This window comes from Passer domesticus, chromosome 10 (assembly GCF_036417665.1).
Source record: "Passer domesticus isolate bPasDom1 chromosome 10, bPasDom1.hap1, whole genome shotgun sequence".
NCBI lineage: Eukaryota > Metazoa > Chordata > Aves > Passeriformes > Passeridae > Passer > Passer domesticus.
Genome location: NC_087483.1, coordinates 4,278,053 through 4,303,006, shown reverse-complemented (window position 1 = coordinate 4,303,006; position 24,954 = coordinate 4,278,053). Strand labels below are relative to the sequence as shown.

The 24,954-nt window shown below is 47.6% G+C and overlaps 1 protein-coding gene across 11 annotated transcripts in view; it reads right to left on the bottom strand.

Annotated features, from left to right (window-relative positions):
• Window positions 1–24,954, bottom strand: part of HDAC4 (histone deacetylase 4) — a 172,128-nt gene that overhangs the window by 79,292 nt on the left and 67,882 nt on the right. For all 11 annotated transcript variants that reach the window (XM_064433403.1, XM_064433412.1, XM_064433411.1 and 8 more), the window contains 2 exons: window positions 22,758–22,829; window positions 657–901 (listed from right to left, as the gene is read on the bottom strand). In XM_064433403.1, coding sequence (XP_064289473.1) covers window positions 657–901; window positions 22,758–22,829 — 317 coding nt within the window. The remainder of the gene's footprint in view (window positions 1–656; window positions 902–22,757; window positions 22,830–24,954) is intronic.

The following is a 24,954-nucleotide window of genomic DNA, read 5'->3' as shown; positions in this document are numbered from 1 at the left end:
CAATTCCAATTGGACTGCTACCAGCATCCTGACCAACAGGGTGTCAGGTTGTATTCTGACTCTGTCAGTGTTGTTTTAGTTTACTGCATTGTTTATTTTATCTTTTTATTTTCTTCCCTAATAAAGAACTGCTATTCCTCCTCCCATATCTTTGCCTGAGAGCCCTCCCTAATTTCAGATTTATAACAGTTAAGAGGGAGGGGGTTTACATTTTTTCATTTCAGGGGAGGCTCCTGCATTTCCTAGCAGACACCTGGCTTTCCAAACCTAGACAGGGCTGCAGTCCCAGGAGAGGCTGAGGGAGCTGGGAAACAGGCTCAGCCTGGAGAAAAGGAGGCTCGGAGGGACCTTCTGGCATCCTGAGAGGAAGGTGGACAGCACGGGACAGGACAAAAGGAGACAACCTTGAGCAGTGCCAGGGAAAGTTTAGACTGGAGATAAGGGAAAATATCTTCCTTGAAACAGTGGCCAGGTGTTGGAACAGGTTCCCCAGGGCAGTGGTAGACTCACCACACCTGGAATTGCTCAGAAGTTGAGTGGGATGCAGCACTTGGGGCTATGGTGGTGCTGCTGGGTTCATGGTTGGAATGGATGATCCTGGAAGGCTTTTCCAACCTCAACAATTCCACCATCCCCTCGTCCCTGGCCACCCTTACCTTGATGTGCTCGTGCAGCTGCGCCTCATGCTGCCGAGAGAGCTGCTCGTGCTGCCGCTGGAACTCTGCGATCAGGATCTGCCTCTGGATCTGCTGCTTCTGCTTGAGGGCCAGCAGCTCCTGCTGCAGCTGCTGCTCCCGCAGCGTGGGCTCCGTCACCGGCATGGAGAACTGGTGGTCCAGCCGCAGGTCCATGGGCACCGAGCTCGGCGCCACTTGCAAGGGCAGGGCTGTGCTCACGTCAACTGTGGGGGAGAACACCAGAGCAGGGTCAGCGTGGGCCTCATCCAGCTAAGGATGGAGCAACCTTGGTCTGCACCAAGAGCAGCACCATGGAGCTCACACCATTCCCTTAGAGGTAACCAAGGACTACAGGAATTCAGGGATCGACAAGTTTTCCACCAGGCACCACCTCCTACAAACCCGTGTGTTTGCTACAAGCAAAGAGCATCATGTGGGGCCCATCCATGCCTTCTAAACACACACAGAGCTCTGTTCCACCCATCCAGCACCACGGGAAATAAGGAGGATAAAGAGTAATCTGAGACTTCACAGAAAGGATTAATCCTGACTTGTGATGGATGAAGTGATGGACTGCTGTGGTCAGGAACATGAGGCTCTTCCTTTAAGAAACTCATGCAAAAACCACGATGTGCTGATAATAAATCCCAAACTGGTTTGGCTTGGGAGGGACCTCAAAGCCCACCCAGCACCACCCCTGCCATGGGCAGGAACACTTCCATTATCCCAGGCTGCTCTAAGCCCCATCCAGCCTGGCCTTGGACACTTTACAGGGATCCAGGAGCAGTCACAGCTGCTCTGGGCACCCTGTGCCAGGGCCTGCCCACCCTCCCAGGGAACAATTCCTTCCAAAAATCCCATCTATCCCTGCCCTCTGGCAGTGACAAGCTACAGCCCTTTTGCAATACCTGAATACAGCTTGTTTCTCCTAAAAAAAATTTAAAAAATCACTGCCACCCCGTAGATGACAAAAAATCTTCTAAATTCCACCTGAGTGACAGTTCTGCCTTTCACAGGTATTCTGTATTAGCAACATTTGCTCTCTCTCTCTCTCTCTGGGGCAATCCCTCAATAACTCTGCTGAGAGCTTTGAATGAACATCAGTTACAGGATAACAAAGGCTAATCCCTCAGAAACACTGAGCTTCAGCAAAACTGGAAAATAAAGGTGGGGGTTTTTTCTCCATATCCTCTGTCAGGACATTAATTTTATCCACCCCAGGGAGAGAGTTCTCATAGGGTTTTTCCCAAATACTGTCATGGAGCAGAGGTCCAGGAGCATGTTCACCCCTCCCTGCACCAGGCTCAGGCAGAAGGAGGAGGAGACTTTCTTTTTTTGATGGAAACATTTTCGGCAAAAGGTCACATTACTGGAAGTGTTGCTATTTTTCAACCCACAAGCTCTTCCCTCCACTTCCCTATTGCTTTCCTTCCTGTGGCCTTTTCTCTGCTCCCCTCTCTCCCCAGCAGGACCACAGCGAGAATTCCTTGCCAAGGACTGATTCCCAAGCCACAGCCAGGGATTTTGGGGAGACCAGCACACTCTGACCCAGAGATAAGCACTCAAACTCACCTTAACACTGTGTTTGAGGTCTCTGGGGAGACCTCAGAGACCCTTGCAGGGCCTGAAGGGGCTCCAGGAGAGCTGGAGAGGGACTGGGGACAAGGGATGGAGGGACAGGACACAGGGAATGGCTTCCACTGCCGGAGGGCAGGGATGGATGGGGTATTGGGAATTAGGAGTTGTTCCCTGTGAGGGTGGGGAGGCCCTGGCACAGGGTGCCCAGAGCAGCTGTGGCTGCCCCTGGATCCCTGGAAGTGCCCAAGGCCAGGTTGGACACTGGGGCTTGGAGCAACCTGGGACAGTGGAAGGTGTCGCTGCCATGGCAGGGATGAACTTTAAGGTCCCTCCAAGCTAAACCATTCTGGGATCCCATGTATTCCCTGTGTCCTGTCCCTCCATCCCTTGTCCCCAGTCCCTCTCCAGCTCTCCTGAGCCCCTTCAGGCACTGCAAGGGGCTCTGAGCTCTCCCTGGAGCCTTCTCCTCTCCAGGCTGAACACCCCCAACCCTCCCAAGCATGCAAAACTCAACACAGGCAGAAGGAACCATCCTACCACTTGTCGTTGTGCCTCAAGACCCATTCCTCCTACTTTTGTCCCCAAAAAGGAGCCTGAAGTTGCCATTCCATGCTGGAAAATAGTCCTAAGAAAACTTGACCAGTCTCCCATTTCCTATCCAATGGGAGTCACCCCCCCCACAGCTGAAAGGATGAGGAGCACAATTCCCATTCAGGGCTCCGGCAGAGGCTGCGTCATCCCTGACTCTTGACTATTTCAGGCTCCAAAAATCCCCTCTCGGCCCTGTGGGGAGCCGCTGACCCCCAGAGCCCTGCAGAGCCCCAGCCAGCCCTCCCTGCTCAATGAACACAGCCCCACAACAAAAACCTGCCTGTGCTCCAAGAGTGTTTGATGGGACACTCGAAAATTGCTTTTCTAGGTCCTGCCTCAAGAACACACGAGCACAATCGGAGTGGTGACGTGAGCCAAGGCACAAAGACGACATTCAGGGCTGGCATGAGAAATGCCAAAGCCATGAATTAGGAGACAAGATCCTGATTATGAATAACAAACTATCTCACGGTCTCTCCCTGCTTTTATTTCTTCCCTGTAGGAACAGAAAACCACCCATTTTTTAATCCCCCCCACTCCTTTGGGATATAGGGAATTATTTTTTCCCTGTGATCAAGTTAGCCTGATTTTAATTCCATGGTCATGTTACGATGATTTTTATACCAAGTTAGAACCATTCTGCTGGTGTTTCCCTTCCCAAATAAATAAAACATGGCTGTACATCAAAGCCTGCTTGCATGCTGCACGTTAATTAAGACCTAAAGCACTTCAGTCCCCCTCAGTCGCTGATGGAGATTGGAAATTTGACATCTCGCAGCTCGTCCGTAACACACCGAGGGGAATAACCCAAAACACAGGGAAATTAAGTGATAATCTCTGACCTGTAAGCAAAGTGAACTTCCTACAGAAAGTATTTAATCATGGAATTACAGGATGGATTGGTTTGGAAGGAGCCTAAAAGGTCATCCCATTCCACCCCCTGCCATGTGCAGGGACACCCTTCCACCAGCCCAAGTTGTCCCAAACCCCATCCAACCTGGCCTTGAACACTGCCAGGGATCCAGGGACAGCCACAGCTTCTCTTCTCCCTACTCTCACAGGGAACAATTTCTCCCCAATATCCCATTCATCCCTGCCCTCTGGCAGTGGAAGCCACTGTGTCCTGTCCCTCCATCCCTTGTCCCCAGTCCCTCTCCAGCTCTCCTGGAGCCCCTTCAGGGCCTGGAAGGGGCTCTGAGCTCTCCCTGGAGCCTTCTCCTCTCCAGGTGAGCACCCCCAGCTCTCCCAGCCTGGCTCCACTGGAAAAATTAAAAACATTTCACATAAAGACATCATATTTCACTTAAGACATTATCAGGGGAGTTTGTATGTGTAGATTCTCCCACACTCCAAAATGGAAAATAACTTCTCCATAAGTCCCAAGTGTTTTGGAAGGGATTAGGGGAAGGTGACACTAAACCTGTGAATACACTTTTCAATAAAACTAACAGTAATAATTGAATTTTCTTCCCCTTCTCTGATACAGCATTTTCATGCTGGTTTTTAAAGGATGGAAATAAAGGTTAGAGTCCTGAAAGCACATTAAAATGTTAAATCAAAAATTTGGTATGAGATGCACCAAACGAATATTTAAATTCAAACCTTGTTTCAGCATAACCTCTACTTAAGGTTAATTTAAAAAATATTCACAGAATCCCAGAACCACAGAGGGGTTTTGTTGGAAGGGACCTTAAAGACCATCACATCCCAGCCCCCTGCCAGGGGCAGGGACACTTTCCACTAGACATCAAACTGAAGGTTTTTTATATCAAATGCTGTTGCCAAAATTACTCTTTCCTTTCCTTTTTTTTTCCCTTGATCTTATACTTTTTTTTTTTAAATTTAAATTTAAGCAGCACAGAAAACTGCCTCTCACATTTGAAATCCAGCATCACCTTCAAAGGGAAAGTGCAGGAAATGCTTTCCCCGAGCTCTCCCTCCCTCCGGCACAGAGCGAGTCCCGCCGAACACAAACAGCTCCTGCCCAGCTCCTCTTTCTTCAACAATTCCCTTTGGAGAAGGGAAAGAAATCCCATCATCTCCCCAAACCTGCTGCAAAACCCCAGAGAATGAGAGTCTGGTCAAGGCTGGAGGAAGAAATCAGTTCCCACTCCAGGACACATCCCACCTGCCCATGACAGAGCAAGCCTGGGAGATTCCCAAAATCCCAAGAAAAGAGCATTCCAACCTCTTCTAGTGACTCTCCAGTGCCTGCTGCCCTCCCAAATCACTGCCCTCCAGGAATGAGAGGTTCCTGGGGCTGGCTGTGGTTGATACTCCCCAGCCAGGGCTTTCCAGAGCCCATGGACTCAGCTTCTCCCTCTCTCCCATCCTTTCCGGGCCAGGGCTTTATTCTCAGCTAATGAGTTTGCTTTTTAATTACTGCTGTGCCAGCCATGCCCTCGGGCCAGGCTCTGCCAAGAGCAGCACGTCAGCCTTTGGGCACCCACAAAAAGCAAACACAAAGCCAGAGGATGTGCTCAGGATCCCAAACTCTTGGCTGCTGCCATCAGATCATTCCCATCCTGCTGAACCACCCAGCGGGATGCTGAGGAAGTGTGTGCATGGATCTCCCCCTCTCAGCATTATTTCCAGCTCTTTCCTCCCCAGGGAAAAGCAAAAAATCATTTGACTTTATTCCTCAGGGCTGTCCTCAGTGTCCAGCAACAGTTCTGGATTTTTAAATAATTCCCTGTTTTGAAAGACATTTAAACATCAAGCTGCTGCTGGCAGGAATGCCTTGGGCATATGGGGAGCATGATGCTGGCTCTGAATCCTCGAACGCCATTCCTATAACCATCACCCCAGTTTTCCTTCAGAATCAGCCTAGAAAGGGAGGTGAACAGCTACTGTTGACTCTGAGCACAGCCAAGGGAGCACTTGAGGTGGTTTATTCTGGCAGGAAGATGTGTGCCAGTCGAGCATCACTGGATTATTGTGAATTAAATCCATCCCCCCTCCCGGCAGTGGCTGGAGCGCTGGGATCTCCTCCATCACCTGGCCGACCCAGGGATCTTTTTCCAGCAGTCCCCACACTGCTAAAACCCCCCAAAACACTGTGAGACAGTGAGATCAGAGCTATAAATAGCACTGAGCCACTGCAGTATCTGACTGCAGTGCCGGGATAAAAGCAGGGATTTTGTGGGGAAGCAGAACGAAGCCGTGGCACAGCACCCTCGGAGCTGGTTCCATCTCCAGCATGGCACACGTCCCACCTGGAGGGAGAAAGTAATAGGAGAGGGGGGAAACAACACCTTAGCAGCTTCACTCAATTCTGAATTTTTATTCTCTAGACAGGATTGTGCCAAGCTGAACTAGAGGAACCTCAGACTTGTCCAGGAGCAGGTGGTGGGAGCAGGTCATGGCAGGGCAGCTCCCAGGACACCAACATCCTCTGGAGCACATCCCGAGCATCACATGGGGGCAGGATGAGGGCACGGTCCTGCTCCTCCGTGGATCCACATCAAATTAAAGAACTATCACAGATTTATAGAATGGCCTGGGTTGGAAGGAGCCTTAAAGATCATCTGGTTCCAAACCCCGCCTGGGTGGGACAGTGGGAGGAAACAGTTACTTCTGTTTCACTCAATTCTTACCTCTGTTATCCCATTTCCAAGGACCAGAATCCCAGGGAGGGTATTCTGGGCTGGAATTAGCCAACAAGCTTGAGCATCATAGCCCAGCTGGAGCCAAAGGCAGGTCAGGACCCTGCAGCCCCTGGGAATTTTGGGACAGCCCAGGTGGGTGGCTGCAAAGGCAGCCTGGATCCTGTCTGGGAGCACAAGCTGGGAGTAAACAGCAGCCGAGGTTTCCTACGAGCTCCATGCACGCTGCAGCTCGGCGAGGGCTGGAGTCACTCCCTGCTCAGGGAATATTTCCTGCTCTGTGAATGGGAACTGAAATTAATCATCCCATCAGCCATGGAAACACGTTGTGAGGCAGCACTCCGCAGGCAACAGATGGAGCTTTAAATGTCACTCACTCATTCATTGCAAGGAAACTTCTCCCTGATTACTATTGAGACCTGGAGACAGCATAAGGGTACAGAGATTCTGGATTTCTACACATCCACTTTTCCTGAGCCTAATTCCTGCCCCGAACAGACCTCATTAGCATTTATTAGGAACCTACATGGAAATTCTATAAGGAAGCCAAAACTTGAAGAGCAGACCACTTATCCTACTGTCTCCATCTTAGATTTAAAGCATTAAAAAAATGTCTCTTCACTGGAAGAAAAAGGAAGCCCACCAAGCTACATCCACCAAAGACAGAAAACAACATTTTCCAGTAACATTTTCCACTGTTTGCAAGCAATCCCAGAATGGCCTGGGCTGGAATGGATCTCATTCCAACCTCTCTCAACTCAGAGCAGGACATCACAGTTTGGAAAATTATAAACTCCCATGGATAAATAGGTATTTCCTTAATGAGAATATGGAGAGTTCAAGGCCAGCACCAAACCCTTGATGGCACAGGCGTCTCCAACAGAGATGTCTCCAACAGATGAGCCTGTGCAGGACAGAGCAGCTCCAAAGGGAGACACTCCAGTTTCTCCACCTCCTCTTCAACCATTATCCCACTTTATCTCCTTGCTAGTTTCATCAGTGACATCTCTAACAAATGAGTGTCTTGGATGGAGCCAGAGCTTTTTGTGAAATTAAAGATAATGCAATGAAAGGAGTCGGCTTGGACTATTTCTCATTTCAAACTTCACACAATTGTGGGAAACCTTTCCTGGCAGTTTCCTTGCATGGAGGGATAAGCAAAACTTACTTGAGTTTCCATTGGAAAAGATCCTCATCTAACTAAATAATAAATAATAAATAATAAAACAGAAACCAACAAAGATAAATGTATAGATCTTCTTAAAAGGCTCAGGAAGTTGTGGCTGTCCCTGGATCCCTGGAAGTGTCCAAGGCCAGGCTGGACAGGGTTTGGAGCCACCTGGGATAGTGGAAGGTGTCCCTACTCATGACACAGGGTGGGACTGAATGATGTTTAAAGTTCCTTCCAACCCAAATCATTCCAGGATTCTGTGATTCCTGGGAATGCAATTTCACCTGCCTCTTTGCTCCAGGCATTACCCAGCAACTGAACCTCTTTGATCCATCTGTCTTGCTTTCAGAACAGGAAACTTCTCCCCCCAGCAGATCCCCAGGACAAAAAGCAGAGTTGAAGGAAGCCCAGCTGCACTTCTGTAGAGACAAACCCACATGGATTTCTCACATGCTTTTCTCTAATCTCACTCTCAGCTTCCTTCAAGGGAAAATGGCACTTTGGAGAAGAGAATTAAACATGGAAGAGATGGAGCAGGAGCCAGAAAGTCTCATCCTGACATTACACATGAAAAACTTCCCATGAGAAAAAAAAAAATCCACCTGGATGGGTCAGGATGGGAAAGTGGAGGAACTCCCAGTGAAGGTGGGGTTAGACAAACACCTGGAATTCCCACTGGTCCTCTGGAGTTTTCCCTTGAGCCTCCCAAGGGGTGAGCTCTCCAGGGGCAGGAATAAAGCCAGCTGATGAGCCGGTGGCACAGCATGGTTAGGGTTCTAAAGCTCATCCCATTCCCCCTTGCCATGGGCAGGGACACCTCCCACCATCTCAGGCTGCTCAAGCCCCAGTGTCCAACCTGGTCTTGGGCACTGGATCCAGGGGCAGCCACAGCTGCTCTGGGCACCCTGTGCCAGGGCCTGCCCACCCTCACAGGGAACAATTCCTGCCCAATATCCCACCTAACCCTGCCCTTCCTCAGCCTAAGGCCATTACCTTTTGCCAAAAAAGAAGATGAAACAAAATTTTGAGTAATTTCCTGTCCCACTATATTTCAAACAGCAAATAAATGGTTATTACTAGCAGGAGAGTGAGTTCATTTGTGTCACCAGCCAAGGGATTCCCAGCTGTCCAACACGCCCCAAAATGTGCAACAACATCTCCTCTATCATGACAAAAATAAAGCAACAAAAGGAACAGTTAAACAGCAAATTGTAATAGGAATGCTACTCCACAGCTGTTGAAACTCATAGATAGCCCAAAGGGTGCAGTTTTAAGTAGAAATCCAGACCATGGTGGAAGAGAAGCCCATCCAAATGGGCAAGTAGCCCACAGCTTCCTGTAGCCCCCTCTGGAAGGGCTTTACTTCCAAATAATGGATATACTCAGGTATCAGCTGCCTTAGGACCAGGATGCTATTTGTTGTCCATTCAATACAATGAGGATGCACCTTAATATACAAAAAAAAAAAAAAAAAAAAAAAAAAGTAACCTCAACTTATTCAAAACGCTGGACAGCACAGAAAAATGGCACTAAAACACCTTTTTATTCTGGCAGAACAGGCAGGGGTTGCCCTACCTGGGTACACACACCAAAACACACACCTGGGCTAAGATTCTAAGATTTTTCTTAAAAAACAGACATTTTCCATTTTTTCCCCCCAAGACTCAGCAGATGAACTGAACACATTAAAACCCAGAAGGATGAGGGCAGATGTTCCCTGCATTCCCCATGCCAGCAGTGATCTGTGCATGACCAGGATTCCCCACGTCACGGATGGCTCTCCTCAAAGTGAGCTTTCCCTTGGCATTTATCCCCAAACCACTGACACCAGGTGGCCTTTCAGACACAGCACAAAAACTCAGTGCTGCTTCTGCTGAAAATCTGCCCAGCCTGTGGCATTTTCCTTCAGGTGCTGCTCCTCAAACAGAGCCAGAGCCAGGCAGGGATCAGCCTGAAGGTGAGTTTTAACACAGCAACACACCAGGTTAAATCCAGGTATGGCTGTAAAGGGTTTTAGATATTTCTCACAAGGAATCTCACTGGGATTCCCCATCTCTACCCTGCTTTGCTGAGAGCCCACCTGTAGAGCTGCCTCCAGCTCTGGAACCCCCAGCATTAAGAAGGATGTGAAGCTGCTGGAAAACATCCAGAGGGTGCCAAAGAATGGAGCCCCCCTGCTCTGGAGCCAGGCTGGGAGAGCTGGGCATGTTCACCTGGAGAGGAGAAAGCTCCAGAGAGACCTCTGAGCCCCTTCCAGAGGTGGAGAGGGACTGGGGACAAGGGATGGAGGGACAAGACACAGGGAATGGCTTCCCACTGCCAGAGGGCAGGGATGGATGAAATTCTTGGCTGGGGGCTCTTGAGGCCCTGGCACAGAGGAGCTGCCCAGAGCAGCTGTGGCTGCCCCTGGATCCCTGAAGTGTCCAAGGCCAGGTTGGACAGGGTTTGGAGCACCCTGGGCTAGTGGAAGGTGTCCCTGCCCATAGCAGGGTGTGGCACTGGATGAGCTTTAAGGTTCCTTCCAACTCAAACCATTCTGTGATTCTCTGAATGTTGTTTTTCAACTCATGTTAAACTTGCCTTCCTAAGGAACAAACACCTCCATGAATGAACAAAGAGAACATCCTAATTTTGTCCCTGGGAGCTTCTAGACTCAAACCTCCCGCTTCTTTTATTGGGTGGTCTCCTGCTGAGCATGGTAAGCAGCTTCCCAAACCACAACACACCTACACTGCAGCTACTACAACCCTAGCAAGAGGGGAGCGAGTCCTCCCTCAGAAATTCTGATAAATCCTGGATTAAAAATGCCACTTCAGCTGCGAAACTTGGACCTAATACAGGGTTTAGGGATTCTAGCAAATTAAATGGTGGCTGCCTCTTTCAGTGGGAGGCTACAACTCTGCTCCAGCTACGTTCAGGCACCAAACTTCCCTGCCAAGGAGTCGACTGCAGCCTGATCCTTCCACAAAAAGAAACAGGATGCTGTGAGAAGCCCGAAGGTGAGAGACATAAAATATCTATATAAGGATGGAGCTCCTAAACATACCCAAAATAAGTGACTCACTTTTCAGAGCACTGGGAAAAGATAAAAGACTCGGGGAAGGAGATGAAGAGGGTTCAGGGATTCAGCCCAGCGAGGCTTAGGAGGACACCACAGACAAAAGGAAGTTGGGAGAAAGAGATGAAAAGGACATCCAGGCAGCAGCTGAGGAGCAGCTGCAGGAGGCAAGCTGAAGAGGAAGGCTTTTAAAAGCAAGTCTAAGGAGGTTAAATCTGATTCAGTGGTATCTGGAGGCAAGCAGAGATGGCAATGGCTTATCTGCTGCCTCCCTGAAGTACTACACACCCTGGGTACTAGCAATAAATGACAGAAATTGGACATCCAGGTTCGCTTCAACATTTCTGGCCAAAACTGTGTAAAGAAGCTCCAAATAATACAGATAATCACTACCAGAACCTTCTGTAGGTAAAACTCCTGCCTGATACACAGTTAATCCCTTCCCCACTGAGCAAACCACACCTTACATTAACTGTATTTGATTTTCAGGGCACTTTAATGAAGCTCTGCACTCTGCAGGGTCATCCCTCAGGTTTAGGAGCCCATTCCTTTAAAAGATTACAGAAACAAGTCATTCTTCCAGGGAAAGCCAGACCAGCTGAAACATTCATAGAACAGAACACCGTGAGTGAAAATGCTGCCCAGAGCAGCTGTGGCTCCCCCGTCCCTGGAAATGTCCGAGGTTGGATGAGGCTTGTCCCATGGGCAGGGGACACCTTGCACTAACCCAGGTATCCATATTTTCTATGTGAACCCCAGACGAGTTCATTTGTTGTGCATCTCCCAACATTCCAGAAGCCCACAGCACATGACGCCTACAAAAGCCCCTCTGCCTTCCCAGCTGATCAACCCAAGGAGTCAACAGAGGGAACAGCATTTCCAAAATGCCATTATTACCGTCTTTTTGCATATAGAAAGGTCTTGCAAAGAGATGGATTCCTGTGTCAGACCACCCCTCTTAGCAAGGGAGACAAGGAGCCAAACTCCACGTGCGTTCAATCCTGCGTCAGTGTTTCCATCCCGAAATAAAGCTGCCTTAAATCACCACAGCCTAATCCTCCTGTGATTTCTCCTGTTTTCATTCCCATGTTTCCACTTCACAGCCAATTTGCCTCAAGTTTGCTTCTCTCAGGGCAGCAGCCTTGAACTGCAGAGCCCTGCCTTGGTGGGGACCGTGAGACAGCACCAGCTCCTCGCCGTGGATCCCAAGCCCTGGAGATTTCCTAAGGACTTCACTGTTCATGCACGAGGTGCTCGGGGTCCAGAAGCAATGCTTGAAAAATGAGGGAGGAGCTGGACACTGAGGGGCTGGAGCGTGTCCATGGAAGGGAACAGAGCTCAGGAAGGGACTGGAGCCCCAGGAGGAGCTGAGGGAGCTGGGAAGGGGCTCAGCCTGGAGAAAAGGAGGCTCAGGGGGGCCCTTGTGGCTCTGCACGACTCCTGCCAGGAGGGGACAGCCGGGGGGGGTCGGGCTGTGCTCCAGGGAACAGGGACAGGAGGAGAGGAAATGGCCCCAGGCTGGGCCAGGGGAGGAATTAGAACTTTCTTCTCTGAAATGGTGCTTAGGCTTTGGAATGGGTTGCCCAGGGCAGTGGTGGAGCCACCACCCCTGCAACTGTTCAAAAGCCATGTGGATGTGGCACTGGGGGACATGATTTAGTGGTGGCAGTACTGGGGGAGCAGTTGGACTCAGGAGATCTTTTCCAGTTTTAGTGATTCCATGGTTCTGTCCTATAGGAGGACAGATCCATGAGATACCAATAGGGCAATTACCAATGGGGCAATTTTCAGGGGAAAATAACACAAGCTGTCCAGACCAGTGCTGCTGGCCACAAGACACTGAGACGTTCACTTCAGCAGAGGCAGTCTCAGATAATTGTTTTACAGATCCAACAGAAGCAGACAAACCCAAGCAAACCAAGTCCCAAGGAGGAGGAAACAAGAGGCTGAAGCACGTTACAGTCAGTTTGATCACCAGTGTGTTTTTAGAGGATGCAGAATTCATTCCTGACCTTACCCAAACTTTGACTTCCCCGTACGATCATCACTCTGTCAGAAATGCCATCTCGGTATTTTTAGGTGACAGTACATTTGTTTGTACTGTACATTTCTGGTGAGAAAACTTGTTATGTTTTGTAGGTCACTTGGTTTTACCATCTGCCTTGATTTCTGCTCAAGGAAAGTGTTGTTTCTGAAATCCTCAGTGCCGCACACAATGTCAGGGAGATGTCGGAACCAGCAGCAGCTTGGTTTTGTGTCATCCCAGTGGAAATACAGAATGCTCCTGGATAATGGGAAAAGGGTCAGCAAAAGCTTGGGGGTGGTCAGTGGGAAGCCATTCACCCTTGTCCTGTTACTCAGTGTCCTTGTAAAAAGTCCCTCTCCAGCTCTCCTGCAGGCCTAAAAGTTTGGAAATATTCTATAATGACCTCAGTAAAAAAAAAAAAATATATATATGAAGCTTATTAGCAAATGAAACCTGAGGTAGGAAAGATCCTTCACTGCAAGGCCTCTCCTCCCACTGCCAGCTTATCTCAGATGCCTGAAGGAGCATTACCACACTGACAGTGACAAAGTAAAGCACTGTGACAACTAGCTGATCCTTGGGAAGGCAAACACAAAATTATTCAGTCGGGTCTTGGAATTCTATAGCAGATCTGTCCTTGTTTTGACCATAATCTCACAAGTGATGCCAGCAGCAAACCCATCTGGCGCGTGTAAGACTAAATATCTGCTGCTCGTGGAGATCAGCGTCTCAAAATTAGCATTTGTGCCGAGATCTGGTTTACAGTGGCTTAAAGAGTAAACAAGTTCAGCTCCCTGTAAAATGCTGCAGTCCTTCAGACTGCTTTGCCCAGGGAGGCCAAATTAGCTGACAGGTAAAGGAGAACCTGGAGTGATGCGCTGCAAAGAATCATGGAATGGTATGGGTTGGAAAGGAAACCTGTCCTCAATACCTGCCATGCCCACCCAGGGATGCACAGCTCAGGATTTTGGATGTAAAGCAGCATTTGGGTAGAAACCAGCCTAATATTTAATTCCAAGGCGTAAATAGCACCCTGAATTATGTAACAGCTCCTCAGAAGCTGAAATTCTCATCCTGTGCAAGAACATCTTTTGTGGGATAAAGAGTAAAGTGCATTCTAAACTGAACAAAAATGTCATATCCACCCTGCTCCAGGGCTGTCTGAAACCCTCACTAAAACTGCTTTGAAAAGACTAGAATTTGTCTTAATATTATGTTGATTTTTAAATCAGCTGTAATGTTCATTTGTCTGTCACCTCATGCAGCTCACCTGAAAAGTCATTTTTCTCTTGTGGAACAGAACTATGGTGTAGTTCCCGCACCAGCACCCTGACCAGCAGCAGTAACTTTGTTAGAACACATAGCCCAATCTCTGCATTGAAGCCCAAAGGATTCCCAAATAACACTGAAGAAATAATGAAACTAAAACACAAAGGAGAAGCATGCAGATGACATGGAAAAGTATACACTGCTAAGCCTTTTGGCAAAAGCCCATGAATATTTGAGTATATGAGTATTTACAAGCTGCAGGAACTTGGTGGGGTTTGGTGATGTACAGAGACAAGTTGCCAAGTAACTGCATTTTCTACTTTGCTGCAACGAGCCTTTTCCAACCCAGCAAACAGCAGCACAATTCCAAAGCTCCCCCTCTGTGCTGAGGAACACAATTTCTGCTGAAACTAAAGAGAAAACAGAGATTATCCAACAAATATGGGGGGTTTGGGATATGAGTAAACCCCACATTATTGACCCTGACAGTGAAAAGCTGGCACCTGTGAGTATTTGGGAAAAGGAGGGGGGAATGGTGTCTTGAATGACTGTAATCCCCTTCAGAGTGGATTAATCCACATGTTCCTGTTGCATACAGGTAGAGATATAAAAAAAAAAGGCCTTATAAAATATGGTTTAGGCCCTGGTACTCCAGCTAAGCTATTAGTTAGCTTGTAACTTCCCATGTTAAAAATCATAAGAATGAAAGCAGTTAGCACAACAAGCTATTCTGGTAAGACACCATTTGCACCTGTAATAAACAAGAAATCTGTCTTATGGGGATCAGTGAACAAAATATGTGAATTAACCAAAAATAGAGAGATTTGACAGACAAACACCCTGGCCACTTACAGACCAATAAACTGAGTGTCAGTGTATTGTTAGTCAATTAGGTCTAACACAGTGCCTTCTGATACTTCCTATAAATATGAACTTTGTGAATAAAGAATTGGCTTTTCTGCATGAAGAAACTGAGAATGAATAAACAACGAAAATGAGAATGAGAATGAAGAATCTGCTTTACTGCAGTGTGTTCCCCAACCAAGAAGAAGTGGAGTTTTCCTGGTGGCTCCCCAGTGCCCTGCTGCACAAACAGAGGTGGAGCAGCTCCTCACGGACACGCCGCACGTTTGGCTGCACATGGAACCAGATGAAGGTTCCTGGCTGCTCACCCAGGACACCTGATACTCGTGTCAACACAGCTAGCACCTTCCCTGCTGTGTCACTCCCATCCCTGATCAGCCTCAGGGCACGGTCAGGTCGAGTGTCCAGAGCCCAAACAGAAGTGAAACCTTTCCCTGTGCTGCCATCCTGGAAAGGAAACTCCAGAGAATTCTAGAATTTACTTCTCTGCAATTTTAAGGATTACTCCACACCATCATGGGGTCACCAAGGGAAAGTCCTCAAGGTCCCAAAAGGGATTTTTAAATTTTTAATCAATTTACTAATTTTTCAGTACCAGCCTTCTGTCTTTTCCACAGTGTTATCTCCTAACCCAATGGGCTTTGAACTCCTGAGGCTTTAGAGACTTTGTTACAGACACAGCCAGGGATGGAGGAGAGGGATATGAGTTCTGTTTAGCACTAATTCAAGATATGATAAATCCCTGGGACAGGGGTTATTCAAGCATAATACAAATAGATACACATATATGTACATATATAAGTATATACAAATCCCTGTATCAGGGATTTACATGGAACGTGAAAGGAATTTTATTTTTTCCATCTACAAAAATGTTTGATACCTCCAAACATGGTATCAAACACCTAATACCGTGGTTAGGGGCATTTTTTTTATAATATTACAGCTGTACTTTTCCAGCACAACATTTGGTTGAAGGTCAGGCCTGGTGTTTCCCACCAGGAAAAGCTAGCAGCTTTTCAGACCCCACAGACTATAAAAGGCAGGACAGGGAAACAAGGAGTCGTTCCCTCTGGAACATCTGAGCTGGCTTTGAAGCCCAAAACATGATTTGTGAGGTTAAATGCACTCACACACACACACAATTCCATTTCAGTGTCAGGCTGGGCACCAGGGTCTGGTTGAGCTCCAGGGACAGAGCTGGGAGCTCCTCCCAAGATCCTGCTTCCTCTACAAAGCCATTAAGCAGAAGGAGGGGCAGGGATGGATGGGATATTGGGGAGAAAATCTTCCCTGTGAGGGTGGGGACGGCCTGGGATGGAATTCCCAGAGAAGCTCTGGCTGCCCCTGGATCCCTGGGAGTGCCCAAGGCCAGGCTGGACACTGGGGCTGGGAGCAGCCTGGGACAGTGGGAGGTGTCCCTGCCCACGGCAGGGTGGAAGGGGATGAGCTTTGAGATCCCTCCCATCCCGAAGCCTCCTGGGGTGCTGTGATTCCTGAGTGCCTGCAGGCATCCACTGGGTGTGCTGCTGGAGCCCAGGAAAGGAAACCTGTCCTCAATACCTGCCCCTCAGAGCCACATCTGTGAGGGGAGCCTGCCGAGGGCTGTGTGAGGGGAACTCCTGCCACCCTCTGAGCCGAGATCCACCAGCAAAACTCTGCTCTCAGCTCAGCAAAACCCCTCTGACCCGCCCTGGCTGAGGCAGACAGGCAGGCCTAGTGCCACCCTAAGATCCCATTAAGTGACAGGCACAGCAGCTGCCAGGATTACTGGGACGGGCAGGAGCTGGCTGCCCTCCCTTTCCCCCTCAGTGCGTCACCAACACCTTCCCAAACCTGCTGCTGAGCCCAGGGCTCGTCCCACCCCTCCTGCCGGCAGGGAACAAACAGAAAACCCCACTGCTTGTCAGAGGAGGGGTTCGGAAAGGGAGGGACAAACCCCAACCTGTGCCTGGCCAGATCCCTGTCGTCCGAGTCCCAGCACTCCCCGGGCAAATGCCTCCAACTCTGCCTCATTAGTATTTTTCAAAATACCTTATTGCAACCACTTTCTGTTTTTTGAAAAAATAATTGAAGAAAAAATTGTATCAATTTATTTAATCTGAGGAACAATTTGCACACAGGTGGTAGGTGACTGTCCTCAGTGAAAATAAAAAGCTTCCCATATGTCACTTAAGCAGGACAACTCTGGATCTTCAAGCTTCATTAATATCATTACAGTGTGACTGTCTATAAGCATCATTATAAATGGATCAAAAAAGGCAAGTTTTGACCTAAATTTCACTGTTTGGTCATTCAGTGCAACTTGGAGTAGCTTGGGAGTTCTTCTCTCCAATGGATAAGATCATTGCATTTCACCAGAAACTTTTTTCAAAAATTCAATGTACACAATTCACTGGCAAGAACTGTCAGAGCTTTAAAAAGTACCTAGGAAAAGTATCATCAAAATGTGCAGTACATTTATTCTGCATATTACAACTGCAGTTCCAAATCAGTGATTCCAAAGCCTTTCATTAGATCATAAAAAACTTCAGGCCAGCTTATAATGAAATCTCTAATCAAATATGAATGAATCATCTGATATGACACAATTCCTTGAATGAGAAACAGATGGAAAAGTAGTGATGATTAAGTGGTTTAGATCACAAGATATTAGTTAAGCCAAAGGAGGAGATATTTAATCACAGAATCATAGAATGGTTGGGGTTGGAAGGGACCTTAAAGCCCATCCCATTCCACCCCCTGCCATGAGCAGGGACACCTCCCACTATCCCAGGTTGCTCCAAGCCCCCTCCAACCTGGCCTTGGACACTTCCAGGGATGGGGAATCCACAGCTTCCCTTGGCAACAAGGAAAGGTCTCTTTAATGAACCATCAGCAATCCCCCAGGGAAGTATCTGGAGACTGCTGTTGTATTTTAGGCATCACTGCACAAAACATTCACCTGATATTCCCTCCACTGTCCAAAGAAAAAGCAGAGCCAAATATAGCCCTGAAAATCAATATACACTGGGGAAGAGCCTCCAGGATCGTGATAAATGCGTGTCATGCTAGAAGAGGAATTCCTAAAATCCTGGGAGCGCAGGTGGCTGCTCTCTCCCCTTCAGCAATAAACTACCCCCGGTTAATTTTGGCAGAAAGCACCCTGGGGAGCTCTGCAGTGCAGGGCACAGCCATGAAAAGGGCAGGCAGACAAAGGAAACACAGCCCCTGGGAATAATGGGACCATCCATCCTCATCCTGCAGCCAGTGCTGGCACCATCTGTGCAGGGAAGCTGATGTTTTCCATTGGAGGAATTGAGTACAGGGTGTCTTGGACCACTGCTGGCCCAGGACGAGCCTTACCTCCAGAAGTGAAGGGACTGAGAATGAAATCAAAGCAGAACCGCAGAGATTTCACCCCAATTACCTCTCTGAGGTTGCAAACCCAGGTAAATCACCCAGGCTGCAAACACACATGGCAGACAAGACAGCCTCCAAGATCCCCTCTGAGGCACATGGAATTTTTTCCCCAAGGAAGGCCTCAATCCATGATGTATTTCCATGGAACATTTATCACTTTTCATTCACCACACAGTACTGTTATTTTTAGCAAAACTAGAGGCAATGGGAACAAATTCCTGAATAATCATTCAAGGGAGCCCTTCCACGCCTGCTCGCATCCTGCCATTTCCTCCTTCCCTAAGTTTTCTTCACAAAGTTCTAGCATTCAAAGCTCTTCCCTTCATCACCTGCTTTTATATAAATCAAAAGGGCAAAACAACCTTTCCTGTGCTATGGAATCATTAAGAATTCTTATTTTTGAAAATAACACTTGGTGAAGAGTCAGGACTAAGGGAATCCAGTGAATTCCAGAGCTGATCTGTGTCAATTAATGAACTAAGTGAGGTGAGGGAGGAAGAAAGAAAACCAGCAAGTTGGGGCTTGCAGCATAGCGAACTTTCCTGCCTTTCATCCAGGAAACCACCACTGCATTCAAGTGCTTCACATTTAAGTGCTGCTTTCAGCTGTTAAAAGAGGGATAATCATTTATAATTCATGCCAGCTCTTCCAATTGATAACCATTTCCTCATGGGTAAGAAAGGAGACAGATAAATCATGACAGATAAATACGTTTTCTGAGACAAAAGACAACAAAGCAGAGTTGAGGAGCTGTGGGCTCCTGCTCTTCCAAACCCACGGGGATCAGGATATTACCATACTGGGCTACAGCATCAGATCAGCTCAGGACTGCCCATCCCTGGAAACGCCCAAGGCCAGGTTGGACAGGCCTAGGAGCAACCTGGGATAGTGGAAGGTGTGCTTGCTCATGGGACAAGATGGGTTTTAAGGTAATTTCCAGCCCAAACAAGTCTGTGATTCTCTGATTCCCAGCTTGGCTAGAGGAGTGGTTTAATTCCATGTGGAACATGGATGCTGAAGCTGAGACAGAGGCGGCCAAAAAACTCACCCCTCTTCCATACACCCCTGCACATGCACAGAGTGCTAAAGCAGAGTTAGGTCATTAAATTATCCCATGACCAACAGAACATGAGTTTGGGGACAGCATTAGTCCAGAAAAGAGGTTCTGAAGCTTGAACTTTCCTACTCCTCTGTTCTACACGCAGCAGTTCCCTCCCTTCTCCTGCATAAATAACCCCAAATTACTGACTGCAAAGGGCTTCTAATAGCAGCACAATTCAGCAAATCCTCTGTGGAAATTGGGGAGCTGGCTGAAGGGCTGTCAGGGCTTTCCTTGCTGGGGGAATGGCTCTGGAGCTTTCCTCCAGCAGGCGAAACACTCCTTTGACTGTCACTGCATGGGCCATGGTTTGTCCATTTAGCTCAGGGTTGGAAATGAAAGACAAATATTAATAAATCATAAGTACTGCAAGAAATAGAACCTTGAGCTGATTTTAACTCTCAAAGCTTTAAGCTGCAGTTTCTCTGCTACCTGGGAATCATGGAATGGTCTGGGTGGGAAGGGACTCAAACCCATCCACTGCCATGGGCAGGGACACCTTCTACTAGTTTAGGCTGCTCCTAAGCCTGGCCTTGGACACTTCCAGGGATCCAGGGGCAGCCACAGCTTCTCTGGGAAATCTGTACCAGGGCCTCACCAGACTCTGATTATTAAAAAAAATAAAAAATAATTAAGGGAAGCAAGGTTGCTCAATGAAGTGGATTTATTCCTTTTCCTGCCCCGGGCCAAAGGGGGATCCTCAGGAGCCCAAGGCAGAGCAGGCAGAGCTATCCAGAGATGGTTAGTGTACCCCAGAGCAGGATGTGGGCTGGGGGGATTTGCCTTGTTGTACTTCTGTGAGCACCTCAGAAATTCAGGCGTGCCAATTAGGGGTGATGTGTCTTTGAAAAGGGAAAATGTTTCCCTTCCTCCAATTAATCCTTAATTTATACAGAAAAGAAGATAGAAATAATTTTCACTGCTGATGACTGAAGTCAGTTCTATTGAACCAAATTCACTCCTAAAAAAACATTTCATAAAATTGCTGTAAATATTTCTTGGTTTGGAGTTGAAATGCTCTGCATTTCAGGGAGGATTTTTAGAACTTTCTCACCATTTCACATCAGAGAAAAACAACTAACAGGGGTCAAACCTCTCCTTCACTTGGTTCGTGGTGAAGAGGAAAACATTTTGGTTTCCTACAAGCACACCACAGTGATTTTATCTGCAACAGAAATGCAGCATAAAAGCTCATCGACCACTCACGTTTATTCAACCTTACCCTGACCAGGGCAGGAGAATGTTTTAAACAAAATAGCCCAAGACACAATCAAGCAATTTTTTTCCCTTATGCTGTTTTTAACCATTATTTCAGTCATGTCTGAGACTTGGAATACCACCCATTAATCACACACACAACTTGTTTTTCCAGAGCAATGCTTGGTGTTACTTCTCCTTTCTTCTCTCAGAAAGATCTGCAGCAAACTCCTGAAGACAAGAATGATATGGCAATCCCAGAATGAGCTCAGTGGGAAGGGATCTTTAAGGTCATCCCATTCTACCCCCTGCCATGGGCAGGGACACCTGCCACTGTCCCAGGTTGCTCCAAGGTCCATCCAACCTGGCCTTGAACACTGCCAGGGACCCAGGAGCAGCCATTGGGCATCCTGTGCCAGGGCCTGCCCACCCTCCCAGGGAACAATTCCTTCCTACTATCCCATCCATCCCTGCCCTCTGGCAGTGGAAGCCATTCCCTGTGTCCTGTCCCTCCATCCCTTGTCCCAGTCCTTCTCCAGCTCTTCTGAGCCCCTTTAGGCCCTGGAAGGGGCTCTGAGGTGTCCCTGGAGCCTTCTCCTCTCCAGCTGAGCCCCCCAGCTCTCCCAGCCTCAATTCCATTCCCCCAGCTCACTTACTGGGAGAACCATTTGACAAAGAGAAGCGCTGCCCACCTCTCATCCCATCCACTTCACACCAGCACAGCTCCCCAGGGATCTCTGCCTCATTGTTTTCCCAAAACTATAGAGGAGAGTTATTAAAAATACTCAAAATGGAGTCCAAACAGCAAGAACTCCATAACTCCTGCCTGGCTCCATCAAACAGCCTCAATTCACCTGGGAAAAAGCAGCCAGAACAGACTCTACCATCGAGTTCCCCAAGCTCTCAACCAGCACCAGCCTTTGGCCTGGAATACCTCAAAAGGAAACATTAAACTTAACCAGCAAACAAAATCAACCCCAAAATAAAAGGATAGAAGATTCAGACCCATCCCCTTCACAATACTGGCCCATGATCCACAGAGCCACAAAACCCAGCCTGGCTCACGACTGAGGGGCACAGTAAAACCTGTAAGTTGACCTGTGCTCCCACAGTGACTTTAAAATGAGAATCCCTCTGAGGGTGAGGAAAATAGAACCTCCCTTACCTGACAGACACGTTTGGGAGCACACAGAGGGGAGAGGGATTTCTCAGAATCCAAAGCCAAACGCCCGTGACTGGTAAACAACCATCTCTTCCTTTTTTCCCCCCAATGCAACAACTCTACCTCCTTGAAGGTTTCCTTCTCCAAACAGGCATTCAAGTCCACAAAAATCTAGGTTAGGTCACAGCCCACTTTTTTTCTCCCCCTCCCAGTGTACCAAAGTTGTTTTGAATAAACTTCGTTTACATTTTTCCAACTGGCATTACCAGAAGTGCTCAGATCTTCTGCAAGATCTCATCCTTAATAGAAAAGGGCCTGAGGGCATTTTGGAAGGTAACAGAGAAGGGAAAGTTGGGGGTTTGGAAGATCTGAGCTGCTCCCTGCAGAGTAGATAATGTTTGCTATATCCTGTCACCCCTAGTAAAAATATCTGCTTGTACCAGGGAGAGAGAAGGGGGAAACATAAAAGCCAGCAGCAGATTGTTTCCCCCAGAATTCCATGTACTGGGAGCAGAACTTTGGTTTCCATCACTTGTAGAGCTGCAGCCCTGAGCTCTAAGAGCTCTCCCAGCTCAGCAAGGAGCAGCCAGGATGAGGAGCAGAAGGACAAGCCCCAGGAGAGGCCGTGGCAGGATCATTAGGAGAGGCAGAACAGCAAACAGCCCAGAGCCCAGCATGACACACTTTGATCAGCCCGGCCTTGGCTCCCTGCTCCTTCTCCCTAATGAGAGCAGCAGCTCCAAAACCTCCTTCTGGGCTGGGAAGGGACTCCTTCAGATGCTGCTTTGTTCTCCTGTCCTCTCCTTTCTAAGGCAAACCAAGCATCTCCCACCAGGCTGGGCTCCCCTCAGCCCCCTGCAAGACTCCCAGGGCTGCTGTGCTCCATTCCGAAATCCCACTCTCCCAGCCTGGGAAAGCAGAGGTGTGCAAGTCCTAACAGACTCTGTTCCAGCACTCTGCATTTGCATTCTGCTCTCCTATTCACAAGGCAGAGCTGCAGAGCCTTTTCCTGCACCCCCAGAACAGGAATGAGGTTTAATAGGAGGTTTTTTCCTTACCAGAGCTCGGCATGTGGTTCACTCGAGGTGGATTCAACAGCTCCACTGGCTGGTCTCTGCCAGAAAGCCCATCTGGAAAGAGGAGGGAAAAAGAAAATAAAATCACATCAACACTTTGGGTAGCTATTTTTAGCCATTCCAAGCAGGAAAAAAAAATAAATCAGCAACCAATTATCGATGCAGAGCAGAAACACAAGTAGCACAAATCAATGGAAATGAGAACATTCCCAGGACAGCTAAAGCAGAAAATAAAGGAGACTCTATCCTGAATTACACTCAGGGTTTCCTGGTCCTTAAGTCCACAACTGGTGCTGATCCCAGGCTGAGGAAATAGGCATGTCAGCTCACAAACCTTACCAGAGAAAACTGTGACTCCTTCCTTGCTGGGGAACTGAGCTAAGACAGAGACGCAGCCCCACGGAGCAAAGTTGAGGAATGGCTGGAATATGCCAGGGAGATGTTAAGGAAAACTGACAAATCACTGCAGGAGATTAAAATGCAGAGGCATGCATAACAAGCCCCATTTTGCATAAGTTTAGATTTCAGAAAGGCATTAAAAACATACTTTGTAAATGAGATGCACAAATCCATCTTGCTGAAGCAGTTCCCTATTTAAAATATTTCCAAGATTGTATCTTGCATCCAGGTAGAGTTAAACAGAACAACCAGTGTTGGCGACTGCCACACCTGAGTTTCTAGTCACCCATTCTCCTCCCAGAAAAGCCAAAGCAAAAAATGCTAAATTATGTTTTCAGTGTAATTACGAACCCTGGGATACAGAAAATTTATCTCAAACCTATTTGTTCCACCTTTGCCAGTCTGTCTCACTTTTCCCCTCCAACCCCTTTCTGTGCTGCAGCTCTGATAGGATCAAGCCAAACCCTGTCTGGAGACATCAAAGAAGCCACCCCATCTCTCTCAGGAAAAGGACAGTGTTAGAAAAATGTTAATATTTGTTTTCTTCTCCCTGCTTTCTCTGTTTTTCTGGAGAGAAAGCACAGCTGGAGACTTCTCCATGTCTTGCCTGGGTTGACCACCAGTGACCATACCCAGATGGAAAGGGAAGAGCAAAACATCACTATTTTAAATATAATCGAGCCATCGGGTGCTCCAGAGTCAGTAGAGAGCACAGCCCAGGAGAATTCCCAGTTTTCCTGGGGAGCAAAGGATTCTCAGCTTCTCTGCTGGGCAGTTTCAGATAAAGATGTTCCTTCATAGGAGAAGAACCCATGGACAAAACAGAGCCCTGTAGCAGCACCCAGGTGCTCTGTGAAACAAATCCAGGTCAATTTGGGGATTTTTAAAGACTTGTTTAATTGCAAGAAGTACCATACCCACAAACCAATGCTTTGCAATCTTTGTTTCAAAATGAGTATTAGATTAATCACAGCAGGACATTTAGGAGCATCTTTTAAAGCACTGACACCTGAAACACTTGAAGCAAAAGCAAGCTATCCAAGACCAAGGTCCTGTCTTTGCTGTCCAAATAAAGCTCCATAAAATAAAATTTTAAAAACCCCAAAAAAACCCAAAAAATAAAGCTCTAAATCTTTGGAGTCCTCCCTCAAGCACAAGGATGTGGAACTGCTGGAGCACTGCAGAGAGGTCAAGCCATGCAATCAGGGTTTGACTCTCCTCACAAGCCACAAACCCTGGTTTGAATACTGAGACAGCCCAGACAAGCTACAAAATATCCCCCAGCTCTCTGCTGGCCAAATTGGTGCTAAGCTACTAAACAGAACTGGCAAGGAAACATCCCTCTCAAACTGGTTCTCTATGAATCAGTCTGATGATTTCTCCAAAACTCTGCAACAAAGTGCTCTGTCCACGGAGCCTGGAGGGAAGCAGACACCAGCCTGGCTGATTCATGGCTCGAGTCAGGGAACATTTTAGTTTCCAGATGGGCATTTCTACTCATTAATTAACAAAATGAAGCCATAATTCATTGATGGAAACTTGAACACTTTGGTTTTTATCTTAATCTGTTCCAAAGAGTTGTTTAAGTTATTCAGAAAATATAGCCAGGACAGGTTTGGAAGTAGCTGAGTTTGCAGGTTTTTAAGAAGTTTAAAATAGCAAAACAAAGACAAAATATTTGTAAGTTCAGTCCAGAATAAACCAGAAACATGGCAGATAAAAACCCTTGGAAAAGATGAAGCAGCAGAACCAAGACTGGAATTGTCAAAAGCAGAATTGT